At 39.1% G+C, this 15,637-nt stretch overlaps 1 protein-coding gene across 27 annotated transcripts in view; it reads left to right on the forward strand.

The window, feature by feature from the left end:
• Positions 1-15,637, forward strand: part of trol (terribly reduced optic lobes) — a 363,907-nt gene that overhangs the window by 91,210 nt on the left and 257,060 nt on the right. Inside the window, exon 1 of one of the 27 annotated variants that reach the window (XM_087345588.1) lies at positions 10,786-10,956. The exons of the other annotated variants lie outside the window; for them this stretch is intronic. Coding sequence (XP_087201714.1) covers positions 10,879-10,956 — 78 coding nt within the window. The 5' untranslated portion in view covers positions 10,786-10,878. Of the gene's footprint in view, positions 1-10,785; positions 10,957-15,637 lie in introns of those variants that run through there. 27 annotated transcript variants of the gene reach the window in all.

Genomic DNA, 15,637 nt, shown 5'->3' on the forward strand with positions numbered 1-15,637 from the left:
AGAAGCAAATCTTGAAATCGTAATATGTGAATCCAAACAAAGCGATGACGTATTTGTTATTTCTAAAAGTGTTTTGTGTCGGTGTCTGCATCGCTCGTGTTTGATACACACCACAGACTCTGCTCTAAATTGCAGTAACATGATCAAAACCAGCACATCTTCTGTTCCACAGTTTATTATCTGATGTCCTTAATGGTTTGTAGCCTACATAAAATGATAATTTTAGCGCATAATAGATTTTCGTATTAAATTTTCAGATCGATTGACAGTCATTTAATTCTGTAACAATTATGGTTTAAACGTAACCCTTTGAAGCACAGCGAAACTGCCATCTGGTTTAACATTCAGTAACTATATTTTTTTTATTGTATAATTAGTGGTTGCTTCTCTGAACATTAACAATCGGTCAGTAGCTGTAACGGAGAGGTGTTGTGTTTTCTTTGAAGTAGGAACTGGGTTTTTAAATGTTATATGAGTTTCTTGCTTCACAAGAATAGGTTATCATGTTGCACATTGTGTTTGAATTGTCAAATACTTTTCTGCTCGTCAAACAAAAATTAAATTTCTATGAAATGACTTTCTCAAAATCACATGTATGTTGTTCGGTCAGTGGGACACAATACGAAACTACGTAAATGTAAAAAAGTGTTTGAAGTTAATATAAAGCAGTTGCATATTTTGGGATTGCTTCTGCATTTAGAATGACTGTATTTTAATGTTTTATAGAGGCCCTGCGACCGGTCAGTTCGACCGATGTTTTTTCTTAGTTTCTTAATCAAATCTTGAGTTCGTATCCAGATTACATGTTGAACTTGCATGTTGCTGCCTAGTTACAAAATTTAACACTTTCTAACAACCTTACATCTCTGTGACTGCCTTTACCAGAAGGACGAGCGAGCATTGCAAGGCAGATAAAGCAGTTTTTACCCCTGTGATGGCCGATTAATTCTGAAGCACTATTATGTTGGTCACTGTCCACTGCCTGTTTGATATTGGTCAAAACAGCGTTTCGGGAGTCGAACGAAACTATTGAAACTTGTGTACGAGGTGCGATCGGAAAGCTTCAAGACTGTGTCAATAGAGGGCGAACCGGATGTAGTACGAGCTTCTACCGCTAGGGGGTGCGGCCTACATTCATAGTGAAGCAGTGTGCCAGCCGGCATCATCGAATTAGCATTTGTTTCTTAGTTACGGGCGTTTTGGTAGTGCATTACACCGACCCTCCTGCGATTTCGGAATGGCGGATTTTCATGAACAAATCAAATTTTGCCAAAGACTCACCAAAACGGCTACGGAAACCTATGAAATGCTAAAGCAAGCATTTGGGGAGTCCGCAATGGGTCGTGCACAAACTTTTGTGTGGCATTCACGGTTTAAAAGTGGCCGAACCTCTGTCGATGATGACGAGCGTTCTGGACGACCATCTTCGAGCACAACGCCCGAAAATGTTACGAAGATTCGGCAGGCCATTCACGAAGATCGACGTCGTACCATCAACGACTTGTGCGACATTGTTGGGATAGGCTATGGGACCTGTCAGCTGATTCTAAAGGAAGAACTCCACATGCGACGCATCATGACAACGCGCCAGCGCACACCGCCCTCAAAGTTCGGCAGTTTTTGGCCTCAAACACCATGACCGTCATCCCGCACCCTCCTTATTCGCCGTGTGACTTCTTCCTCTTCCCAAAGATGAAAATTCAGCTAAAGGGAAGGAGATTTGAGACGATAGAAGAGATTCAGGCAGAATCGCAGATGGTGCTTGACAGGCTGACAAAGAAAGATTTCCAGGGATGCTTCCAGGTTTGGCAGCGGCGCTGGGATCGTTGTGTTCACTCCCAGGGGAACTACTTCGAGGGTGATGGATGAATTTAATACCTGAGATAAGTGTACGGGTTTTTATAGGCACAGTCTTGAAACTTTCCGATCGCACCTCGTATATAAAATTTTCGCCAGTGTGCGGTGTCCAACGTGTATCTTGTAATAGAATCATACAGCAGCCCACCATTCGTACTTTTCATGTGACTTAAATGCAGTCCACGTCTCTACAACCTTCTTGCGTAAGACCCGTTGTGATGATGTCCTTTTATTCGTCTCTGTACATACTGGCTGTTTTTAAAATGAATATTCCATGCCAAAATTATATTCGTGGTTGTCACTTGCGAGAATTACTCGTCCAGACCGTCGTAACCTCCACCAGATTCAGGTACCCTGAAAATACTCATAGAGTTCTGTAAACGAAAATAATTACGTAGTCTCAGTTTGGTTCACGTTTACGATAGAACTAATTAATCGAAAAAGGTGACAGTAAGATGTTTGGCTTGGATTCGGAAGCGTCTTGGTTCAAGTTCCGGCTGTGGTTTTATGATTCTGTATGTTTTATAGCCGTTAGATTAATTTAATTTTGGGACTCGTTGAACTTCGCCCGTTTCTTTCAGAGCCGGAACTTCCTGCACACGTAGAGGTATGATAATTGCTCTGTTGTGTCCCCGACTCTGATTCGTCTTCACGCCGTGTGCATACGGAATTTGACACTTGAAAGGTTGGCCCCTGACAAACCCCAGGTCCTGTTACGTGGAATAATTGCCTTTCCCCCTGCTTACAAGTGGTTTGGGTGTGCGATTTGGCATCGAATAGCAGGTGATTCACAGTTCATAACTTCACAGGTTTGTCATACCTCGATATATCTCGATTATTACTGTATCGTGTGAGAGAGAACGCGCAATTGTCCGGACGTGACATATTACATCCTCGAAACAACGAGGCAATGCAAATAGCTTTTATATTCTGTGGCGTCCGAATTCTGCGTGGCGTGGGTGGTCCCAGTTGTAAACTTTTTGGCGCCTCTGCGATGTTCGTGGAGTATGGGGAAGCCTAAACATGAAACAGATCGCGCAAGCACGTACCTCCGTCCGTCCGTCTTGTGTGAAGCTTGGAAATGTCTTTTTACGCTTTCATGCTTGTCTTTGTTTTGCGAAACTTAAATTTTACTTGATTTAATAACAGACTTATTAACCGAAATAAGAAATCTAATGTAAATACAATATGAATTATGTTTCAGTTTTCAGATCCTGTTTTTTTAATAGGATGCAGTGTTTTAACGTTGTAAATACAGGTTGACCTCGATTTACGCCGGGGATGTGAATTCCCAGCACCCAAACATTGACGAGTAATATAATGGCATAAAGTTTTGAAATAACGTAAGTAAAATAAAGGGAATTTAAAAAGTTGTCGGTGGAACCACGGTTCCGGAGAATTTGACGTAAATACGTCTATACGGAAAGGAAGTTTATATTTTGGCTTTATTCTAAATATTTCCTTTATACATGCTTTACAATTGAGTAAAGTTTGATTAAGACATTGCTTATTTAACTTGAATTAGTTACGCTTAAGATGAGTCTGTGGTAGCTGAATGTAATGTAATGAAATGTAATGTAATGAAACGTTTCCTAGGTAACATTACAATGCAGTTACACTTTTTCGTTCCACTTTTTGCCGAATGACACTGACCATAAAATATAGGCGTATTTACGTCAAAAATATATTTTATATTCATCGCCCTGATGACGGAGGCAGTATGACCTCTGAAACGTTGGTTAACATCGACCAGACTACACAGCGCAACAACCCAGAAGACAGAAATCTTCATACTCACCGCTGTGAGAACCTCAAGTCTTACATATATTTTATACATTTACAATCGGCGAAGGCGTGATGAAGCGGCGTTAGTTCTCTGACGAAGTCCCTCGTTGAGGATCGTCATGTTTTTTAAAGAAGGAATGTAGTGGACTGTCGTGATTTCTTCCGCAGAGATTAAATTAGTCCTCCTTTGAAAGTTTAAAGCGCCAGGAATGAAATTGCATAAGAGCAAACTCGAATATGCGAAAGTTTGTATTTCACAAACAGCTTTTACCGATTCATCGATCTCATTGGAGAAAATTCGCGTTAACGAAAAACACGTAATTGCAGAGATGACTGTATTTATAATTTTTATTCAAAATCAGCGATGTAATAATTACGATTTAGTATAGGAATCAGTACGAGATACATTGTAAAACGTTATAAATAATAGTAACATTCCCCCCCCCCCCACTTTTTGACTCTTTTGGTTTCAAAATCGGCGTTATTCTGAATCGGCGCAAATTGGACCGGCGCAAACTGAGGGCTACCTGTAGTTATGTTTACATCGAATGCTTATTGCGCGCATGTGAAATATCGTGTGTGTTAAATGAATGAATGGATGGGTGGATGGGTGGTTGGTGGTGGATAAATAGGTAAATAGATTACGTGTACTAGTTTTAAATGCTGCAGCGCGTGAAGTGAGGCAAACATGAACTATAAAATAATAATTATATGGACTATTTATTGATTTATGTACACATGCAGTACAGTTTCCGAATACTTTTGTGTATTTTTCGGATATTACCCGGCGTCGTCATGTTTGTATCTATTGGCATAAAACAGATGCGATACAAAATATTTTACTTATCAGATCGAAAAATAAATCGATATTTCGCAGTTACCGTTCATTGTTATGTGTTGTGCACGTGTGATACGGAACAGGCTATTTTTAAACACTTATTACGATATTAAAATATTTTACACACTGCATTGATTGGCGCTAGAATCGTTCTGGCCACAGAAGTTCGCGTATGTTTAAATTGGAGTGTCTTAATCGAATATTTTTTTCAGCAATCCTTGTAAAATCGATTTGTTATGGGCTGTTAGTGGAGTTTTCTGTTCTACAAGCATTGAAGGAATGCCGATATGCCAAAGTACAACATTCGTGTTCGATGTTATGACGAGAAGTGGGCTCCCTGAGACATCACATGTGGTACTGTGAGCGATTTTGAACTCGTGCGTTCTTGTTCAACCTCTTTCTGAAACAGCAGTTCGCTGCTGACGAGGCGAGTAATTTGCCCCTGTGATGTGGACACGTGTTTCAACTGGGAAAGGCACCCACGTCTTCTGCTGACGGCTGCAAAAAATAACCCTGCGACTAAGTAGAGGTAGGGGTGTCCAAATTGTACGTCAACACTCGTAGTGTATCGGCGTCTGAAAATTTTCTGTGTGTTGTAGGGCGAAACGTGAGCCAAATTTTGTTACGGTTCGTCTGTTCTGCGGAAATAAATTGTTTTATTTTCTCGCAAGATATCTTTTGAGCTTTGTTGGCCAGTTAACCGAGGTGTGCCATTTCCATTTTCCACTCTTTCGTACTGTGACACAGCTGGGGCTCGCAGATATTTTGCGTCCGTCATACGTTTGTGTTTATATTATTTGTTTTTTTTGATATTTGCGGTTAGTTGTTTTGTGTCTTATTACATTTTTATAAAATTATACTAATTTTATCACAGGGGTGAGGAAGTTATGCCAGCAGACTCTCAACTACTTTGGTTTACTCTATTAAAAAAAGACTTCTTTTCTGTGACGTTTACAATTTATTATTCATTGTCATTTGACCCTGTAAATCTGTGATCTGAGCAGCTTTATAGCGTTGTTAGATATGAAGGTAAATAAGGTAGTATATTTGCGTCATATTGTGAATTAGGTTAATATTTTAATATTTTCCGTCAAATCACAATTTTAATAAGATAATAAAATATTTAAAATACCATTTCACGTTCCGCATCGAATGATCGATTTACAAATTGGAACGTCGTTCTAATATATAAGAATAATCTGATAAGAACATTTCAATAAACTGCATAACATTGTAAATGATTGTAATTCGAGTTTTGAATTTACCAATCTAATTTATACCTGAGGACGGTTAAATATAACCGAAACATGTCGTAAGAGACGTACCAATTTGTAAATCGATCATTCGATGCGGAACGTGAAATGATATTTTAAATATTTTATATTTTATTATCTTATTAAAATTGTGATTTGACGGAAAATATTAAAATATTAATATGAAGGTAAATATTTCTCTGGTACTTCTGACGCCATGAAAACGTATGGGGTGGCGTAGGTATGGTCCAACCTTTTACTGACGTCGGCTCTAGATGGAGTTTTGTGGTCAGCGTCAGGTCCCGTCCGCTTTACTTTCGGGGATAGGTTCCCCCTGTACCCGTTGGATAGGAGTCTGGGTGATCCCCAGAGCCTATTTGGACGCAGAGGAAAAGGAGTCTGTTGTTCCTGCCAGGAATTGAAAACCCAGTAATCAGACACACTAATGAAATAAAACAAAAGGAATTGAGCTGTGATTCAAACTAGGCACCGCTGAACAAACGTGACCAGTTTATCGTGTCGCTTTCACTGGGAGTGTCTGAGGAAGAACAAGGAACAGTCGTCGTTTGGAGTCTCACGAAGCAACACGGGCACATCTGGCTAGCTGGTTGCTAGAAAGTGTCCCTGGAGGCCTCCGCGGGGCCTTGGAGCAGATTGAAGATCTGGGTTACAACGAAGTTCGAACGCAGTTCAAATGTTTGCGCTGATATTCGTCGCCTCGCACGCGTTTTTGTTTGTTTGCTTAACCCAAATACTGGCAACGCACAAGTTTCACAACTGTTCTGAGTATAAAATAGAAACCTTGATAAAAGTACTAAAATTTTGCTTCTTGGAGGCGGCGATACATGACGGATAATTCGTGATAATTGGGTAACTGAGAAGGCTTCAAAGACGTTTGCTTTTAAGCAACGCTAGTGTTATATTTTAACTATAGAGGACGAAACAACAAGAGATTAGAGAATATCGTATAACAAGGTGATAAAATCAGAGGTAGTAACTTGGACGAGTTTATTGAAACTATGTTAAAATTTCAATATTTTCTTGTAGTCCCTTCCCATTTTGATGAAAGGGAAAGATTTTTTTTCTCAAGTTGCAGTCAGTGTCTTAACTCGAAGATGGCTGCATATTCAGCGGTTCGAATAAATTAATTTAATCGTTAGATCCATTTAAATTGTTATCCTTTAACTTTGTTTAAAGCTGATGTGTTAGCAGTCCATCATATTACGTTTTACCCTACCAATCTCATGTAATAAAGTCCTTTATATTTATTTTATACTAGTTTGTTCGCTGTGAAATTTTATGGACTGGGATTTTCATTTGTAGTTTGTAGCAGTGCCTTTGAAAGGGATAGGAAAACTTCGTTGAAGGTGACTACGCCGTCTGAACTGACCACGCATTTATACCGGCCGACTACAGACGCCCGTCACTGTCGTGGCTTTGCGCCAATCGGATATCGTGTGTCGGTATCGACTCTCGATAAATCATCGTCGGTAAACAGAGACGTCTTCTGCAGAGGTGAAAGGAGTTGTGACGCTTACGGTGTTCTGCAGTAGCAGCTTAAATGTTTATAATTAACGAAAAATTACACACATTTTGTGTAATATCAGAAAATATTATTTATAGAGAAACAGGATTTCAGAAGGAAAGTTTATGACTAATTGTAGCAATTGTCGGAACAGTGTTGTGGAACATTCCGTCGTCATCTTATGAATTACTTTTTGGCCCATCGCTGGAAAGCCGGGGGTGGGGGGTTACTTTATGTATTTGTAGAGATATTGTAGGTCGGAGTTGGGTGTTATTTCTGGTAGGGAACCAGGAGAAATTCTTTCTCCAAAATCCGTCATCCTCGCCTCAGCAAGCCGTCAGACGTTTTGAAGCAATAGAGCATCGGACAAGTCTAGTGAATGTGTTTTACTTAAGCTGTCGTCTTTGTCGTCAGCAGAGTTCTTGGATGAAAAATATAGTAGAAAGACGAAGATATGTCGTATGTCTCTCCACATCTCTGGAATATTTTTACGTAATCTCGCTCCCAGACTTCCTAAAATATCGGGTGACGTTTATATGCATGTGTTAATATGTAATGCGTGTGGTATAATGCGTATGTACAATGTAAGCTATTTGTGAACTATGCAATGTGTTTGTTGCTTAAATATTGAAGAAACGTGTAATTTCGCAGTTCGTTTTTTTTTTTCCATGTTATTTACAGTGTAAAGTTTAGCTTAACTCGTCACGTATATTTGCGGTATGTGGTTAAAGAAGATTTCTTGGTGTTGGAGGTTTAAATGTGTACTTCTCATATTGAATCAACTTATGAAGTGGTTTAAAATACATTGTGACCCGTATTCACGATTGCACATGGAACAAGTTGTCAGATATCCGTCCTGGAAAGATGTGGGATTGTAAATCGACCCAGTCTTCTTCACTTCTTCAGCTACCAACTGCGTATCCTGCTTCAATAACCACACATCGCAAGCCGAAAGCCGAGATAATATGCCATGCCCTCACTTCTCAGTTTTTAGTTATTTTCGTCAGACCTAAGGGCGAATGCTGGGATAATATTTTGATAAAGTCCACGACTACTCTTTTTTCCCATCCCTTTCGAGTTAACCAACCCCAGTATCTTTTAACGTATAACGCTGAATTTTCACTGCAGTTGATACAGTGTTAAAGCAACCCGCTATGTATCCTGATAAATCCCTAAAGCGAAAGAACAGTTTGTTTTGTTTTAAATGTAATGAATTTGATTATTAACTGGCAGAAGTTTTCACGACATATATTCTGCATCAGCCCCCCAAAAATTGCGACCAGAAACGTTCTTGCAAAAAAGTTACAAGAATTTATCATCGTTCGTTAACAAGAGACTTCGAGAAACCATTCCAGTCTCTCCGTATTAATTACAGTAACTGGCGTCTAGGTGTCGCCCTCGTACGTTCCTGTAGTAATTGTTCCTAAACTGCGTAATTTTACTTCTGTACTTGATGTTTTTTTACAGCGGCGACTCGTGCAGTTTTATTAACTACGCCAGTGGTTGCCGGATACAAAGGCAACAATGAGTTATGGGAACTGCGTTAAGTACAGTTTTAAATACTCTGGGTGAGGCAAGATGTCTACGTATCTGTAGAGATAGGCGGATAGATGCTGGCTGTTGTGCGTTACTCCTTGCGCATGCGCAGAAGTGACCGTGGAAGAGCCGGAGGGGGGCGTACGGCGCGATGTACAAATATGATCACAATTTTTCCGCTTAGACTAATAGGTTTTCGTAAACCCGTGATCCAGTAGAGTCTATTGCAAGAGCTGCTGTTCGGGTTACAACCCTTGTCTGCTTGGCACTTGTTTCTCAGAATGCTGATTCACTCTTCCACTTGCCTCCCCCCTCCTCCGCCTTCCTTAAACCGTTCTGTTTCTTTGTTTATTCCTTTTGTGTCTAGCCCTTTTCCTTTAGCTCGTTGACTTCTTATTCTTGTACTTATTGGGCTCAAGTTACTTGTGTTAATCAGCCAAGTGTATGAGAATCTGAGGGTTCAATTACGTATGAAAAACCTGCGTAATTTTAACCCTGACATCTATAGTTGGAATCAAACAAGATGGCGGCTAATTGTCGGTTTTGCTGCGAAGTTGGATTTAAGATTGCGACGTTGCGAGATCGAACGTGTTATGATTTTGACGAAATCTGTTATTGTGGTAAAGAAAGAAAATTATCTGGTTATGTACGAACGTGAACGTGTTTGTAATAGTAAGTTTGGCCTAATAAATGTCTTAATTGATAACCTTGCAATCGTTGAGTTAGGTGAATGTGGTCTCACGTCAGGAACAAGTTGAGAACCCATATTCTTCAGGAAGTTAATTTCATCAGTCAAAATTGTTCGTGAAGAGTATATTTTTAAATTATTCAGGTTTAAGTATTTATCGTGTATGATTCACTGATACAGAATCACAAGGTCGATATTCTTATTCGATAATCGATGATGTATAGTTTTTGAAAATCCGTCCTATTGCTTGCTTGTTCTGTATTTTAATCGTACATAAAGATTTGTACAGAGTAATGAATTTCATAATGCTCAGAGGGTGACAGCAGAAGTTGGTTCGACCCGTTTCTTACGTCACTCATACACTATTGACACCTCACGATTCGTAGTAACCTTTACCAATGCACTTGTCGATTTGTGAGACGTTAACAGGGGCGGAAATGGAATCGAATTCCGTAGGGATTTATACGATACATTCTCGACATTGTGGCGCGTAGATCTACTAACCTCTTGAGGAAGTTGAAACCATGGGTATTTATGAATGCCGTTTGACCTTCTATACTCTTGTTATTATTATTATTATTATTATTATTATTATTATTATTATTATTAGTGAGGTGATTTACATTTTGCGCATTTGTTTCTCCGATTTGCCTCAAGTTTTGAAAAGCAATGTTTTTGAAGAAAAATTAGTTCTTTCAAATATTCAGTTTATTATATTTCTTTGGAAACCTACGTGTGAGTAGACATTATCCATTCCTGGCATGTGGGATAGGAATGAATGTTTAATATTTTTAAACAACGCTGTATCACTTGCGCTGGTTATACATAGCTGACTGAATATTCTTGTTGAATCAGGACCGATGTGAGGGTGGCATATTTAAGGTGTACTATTTCACAGTTTAGCTGAAGGGGCTGAGAAAAAGCACGACGCAGCTCAGTTACTTGAGTTTAAATTATGAAGAATGGGTAGTATACAAAGAGAGTAAAGGTTCTGGTGATTCCAAGGACGTGACTTGAAACTACCGTTTAATTAATGCTTTTTTTTGGCCCCGATGTGGCAAGATAGTTACTGGTGCCATAGCAACCGACTGATTGGATTATTATTGAGAATGAGGTAATTTCTTTTCATGGCGTCACTTCCTGTTATATGTATTCATGCGCTCCGTGGCACGCTCGCCCCATCTGTCGAGAGATTACAGCAACTCTTAAAGAATGGGTAGGGATAAAGAAGTCTTTCTTCTCGCTGCTGAAAGAGGCTTTACTTGTCTGCACAGTTTGCTTGGGGGAAGGAATATATCATCGAAACTAATTCGTGTTTGATCACCTCACTGATTGAGGAGAAACATAAGTAATGCTCTGTGGTGGGACAGAGATGAGAGACACGTAGTTGTAGCGTATGAAGTGGCTTGGTGTTACACCCTGTGTTGCAAACCGACCGATTTCCACGAAATTTGCTATGGCCTTCAAAAAAATGGTAAGTCAATCCCAACTTCGTATTTTTTTTTTTATTTCTTACAATCGGTAATGGTGACATCAGACGCGATAACTTCTGAGGTGGGATGGAGTTTGCCGTTGCGTAAGAGTTTTAAAATGTGTGGTAATAGGATTTGAGGCGTTACAACCCGGAAGTCGGCCATCTTCGTTGCGGTAATAGATGTACGAAAAGTGTGCATCTTTTATTGCTGTAATGTTTTTTTTTATGAAATGTTAAACGACAAGATGGCTACCGTGCGAAAGTTTTCTACATCATAACGCATACCAAGAACCATTGATTCGTGATGATCGGAAAGAAGATGGGTTATGAATAAGATTTCAAATCAAGAATGAAATGATGTTGGTCAACTTTTAGAAATGTGGGAACCGCGAGGGTATCGTTATAAACGAATATTCGACAGGTTTTTCTTTGTTTCGCCCACATACGACGACGACAGAATCCTACCTTATTATCTGTCAGTTATCATAAGTTAAATGATTTGAAAAATTTACAATAAAACGGTCGTACCTGAAATTTAACATTAGAAGTGTAAGTGTCCACTTAGCAGTTATTAATAAATATTGCACAACTTAATATTAACAAATAAAATAGCTTGGGTTCGCCTGTCCTTGCTGTTCGTACATGCCCTGGGCTGTCTACGTCTTCAGGTTAAACACAGAATAGGAGGATCGATCAGATATCGGCTGGTAAGCGCGTCAGATAAAATCACTTCGTAACGCCTCGTTTGAATGTTATCTGAAGATTGAGACAGCCGGTCCCCGAAACGTAATAACATAATTTATATTAATTTAAAATTTTTAGACACTAAAAAATAGTAAAATATAACGCTGTCAGTAAACATTAAAATGAGGATACTTAATGTGCTGTTGAAATGTATCTTTGCCTCATAAGAAGAAAGACAATGAAACGTGGAAGATAAAGAGGAGAGTGATGTTTAACCCCACGGAGGGGAAATTGGTGTGCGGTTTACTGAGACCGTTATCCAAAAAAATGACACTTATGAACCGAAGGGCTTTGCCCCAATGCAACCAAACTGAGTGACGCATTACTTCCCTTACAATGTTTGTTTTAAATTCTTACAACAGTATAAATATTATGTTTGGATGTGTGTTTCACGCCTTAAAACACTTGTGCTATGAAATGTGTTGCCATAAATTCTAATTTGTGTCCATAAACATACAGCAAGTGCTCGCAGCCCCTCGGATGGTTGTGGTGTTTACACAAAACGCAGCGGAAGAATAGAATAATTTCGTAGTCTTGCTTCTTTACCATTGTTCCGTGTTTCTTTCTCAAACTGAAAGCACGAAATTTGTTAAAAAATGGTACATTGAGGAAACTGGTGATTTGTAACATTTATGTGTGTGGTGCAGATTTGAAATCATACACGTTAAAATAATTAGTTCGCAGTGTAATATCTTTCGTTTTGATTAGCTTTGTCAACACTTGAATGTCTGCACTTCGGTGCAGATGTTCTTATGTTGGTAATTTTGTCAAGTATGGAATTGGTGTACGTTCTATAAAATTATAACTTGAGTTTTAGTGTCTTAACTGTTCATATCTGTAATACTGGTAATGGATTTGTATGTATAGTGATATGAATAATGGATACAAAATTGTATAAAAAAGCCTAATCAATTTATATCACATTAAATTTAAAACCGTTCACGGATTTTATCATAATTGTTGGAATTTTCTGCAGAGACAAAATCTTTTATCCCATGTTGCTGTAACATTACATTTCATCCCAGAGTTCGGCTATCCTGAGTGAAGTTTGTCGTGGGGATCCTCAGTCTCTTCAGTCAAATTAATGGAATATTATCAAATTTGGCAAGGGCCGCTTTCTTCCCCACCTTGTCCAATTAATTTTCTTCAAGATTCTTTATTCAGTTGTGTAAAATCTGATTAAAGAGAGCGTCGTTAAATTCGCTATAAATACGTCCCAGATGAGAAATAAAAAGCATATACAGTACAGGAAACCGCGTAAAGGTACAATTTGGCTGCACGCGACAGAGACAAGCGACCGAGGCAGGCGACAGAGTTACGAGACCGAGACTGGTCGCTTCCTGTCTGCTCTCTGTACAATCGTATGAAGTACAATTACGAGCGCGAGACAGAGAAAAAGCACAGGAGACCGCTCTCGGACCAGTAAGTGTCTCGCGACGGGCTCAGGCAGCACGTGTGTTGTTGAGTAAAATAATGGCAGAAATTAACTTTACTGGTGACCAAGACGAGCAATTGGTAGAATTAGTAGCAGAAAACCGACCACTGACCACCGACAGAAAGATCCTTCTTCGCGTCTGGTTTTGAATATTGAACTCAGAGGTTTTCTTTGTTTCTTTCGCAACAAATAACACAGCAACACATCATCTTCTTCTTATTCTCGAGTAACCTTTTTGGAAGCATTTTTGTACTCATTTTTCACAGAATATGTGCACGTATGTCTCAACAAAACAAAGAAAACAAACACTTTGCCGCATGTCTCGGTCGTCACCTCAGAAGTGTGTGGCGACAAGCTGCGATGTGTCCGTCTCCCGTCTCTGTCGCCTGCCTCGGTCGCTTGTCTCTGTCGCGTGCAGCCAAATTGTACCTTAACCGTTTCTGTGGTCGCGCATAACGGTAAGGCAGTTTCGCGGTGACGGCACAGTTATCAGATAACTTCACTGTGATGTCAGATTTCTTCATCAATTCGATACCGTCAGTTTAATGTAGCTCTAACTGTTGGTTAACGTTCACTATTGTTTTAAGGATAAAATATTTTAAACACTATGAGTCTTTATTATTAACTATGTGATTGTGTTATATTGTTTGTTACAGGTAAGAGAGAAACATTCCTACCAGTAAGGCAGCTAACTACAAGGTATTATTTGTTGAATTTACCACTTGGATGGCAACCGGACAGAATCGTAATGTTTATTAATTTTTATGTTTTAAGATAACTTTACAATAATTAAGAAGCAATAACATTATAATTAAGTAGGATTTGAGGTTTTCACAGTGGTGAGTACGAAGATGGCTGTCTCCTGGGTTGTAACGCAGTATAGTCTGGTGGAAGTTTACGGACGTTTCAGAGGTCTTTGCTGCTGCCATCGTCAGGGCGATGAGTGTCCTGGTGACGGAGGCAGCAAGGACATTTGAAACGTTGGTAATTTGTATCTGACTACACGGCGTTACAACCCAGAAGACGGTAACTAACAATATTATTAATAATACTCGGCTGGAGATATAAATTGTATACCTGTACAAAACGAATTGTATTAATTCTGGTATCAGATGATTTATTCAATCAGGCGCGTGAGATTTTTATTTGGAAGAAATGTTTTTCTTGCGTTGAATAATGGTGTATTAAAATGGTTCTGTAGCGAAGTTATTAGGACGTGCTGTCGAGATGTAAAATTACATTATTCCCGCCCGATACAGTTTATTAATAATTTGTAGACCAGCATAAATATCAGTATTGATTTCTTATCTGTGGATTAATATTGCATTCAATTAGTTCTGTTCTACGTCATTCCTCTCAGCCCTGCGAGGTTTTATCTTCTGCATGTATAATTAACTTAATTATACTCAATCAACCGGCATTTGGTCATGACGTCAGATGCGTCCGGTAATTTTGTTTTTATAACAAAGGACGATTAAATAGCCCTTTAATGACTTAGTTAAAATTTAAAATGAATCAATGGTCTTAAAACAAATACTCTGTATCACGTTCTCGTCTTAAAAATTGATCTCGATTGTTCGAATTTGACAAGGCGTGTGATAAAGCAAGAGGATTTCGTTTTAACATCTGTTTATTGTTTTGTTATGAAAAGAAAGTTTGTCCAAAACGTGTTCCCAAACAACGTTCGGATTTGTATGAAAGCTATTATGTACATCGTTCGATCATCGGATAATCGCGTTGATGCTATCAGTATTACCAATAAGGTAGTAGGGAAATTTTATGTGGGATCGTCACTAGTGTCATTACGATACTAACAGGAGATTTGAATATGGTATGCATGGAGACCGATTGTAAATGAGCCTATATATTATATTAACTACAGATGTCAACAGTGCGAAATGTTACGTAAAATCGGCAAACGTAAAGTATTCGGAAGCTTTAGTAATTGAATATATATAGCAGTGCATAAAATATTTGTATTTTTTGTTAATGTGCGTGTTTTGTGAACGCTGTAATGTAAATTCGGGTTCTATAAAATGATGGGCATTTCTTGACTAGCTGAACGTAGAATTTTATAAGCTTCTCAGTAATGTGTTTAATTGATTTTAGATGCTGTATGTTGCTTTTGAAGTATTCCATAACGAGATATACGAGGAGGGATCGGAAAGTTTCCAGACTGCGCGTATAAAAACCCGTACACTTATCTCAGGTATTAAATCCATCCATCACCCTCGAAGTAGTTCCCCTGGGAGTGAACACAACGATCCCAGCGCCGCTGCCAAGCCTGGAAGCATCCCTGGAAATCTTTCTTTGTCAGCCTGTCAAGCACCATCTGCGATTCTGCCTGAATCTCTTCTATCGTCTCAAATCTCCTTCCCTTTAGCTGGATTTTCATCTTTGGGAAGAGGAAGAAGTCACACGGAGCTAAATCCGGCGAATAAGGAGGGTGCGGGATGACGGCCATGGTGTTTGAGGCCTAAAACTGCCGAACTTTGAGGGCGG

This window comes from Zootermopsis nevadensis, unplaced genomic scaffold (assembly GCF_977971745.1).
Source record: "Zootermopsis nevadensis isolate Lab colony 2312 unplaced genomic scaffold, Znev_1.0 Znev_ptg000009l, whole genome shotgun sequence".
In the NCBI taxonomy this organism is placed as follows: Eukaryota; Metazoa; Arthropoda; class Insecta; order Blattodea; family Termopsidae; genus Zootermopsis; species Zootermopsis nevadensis.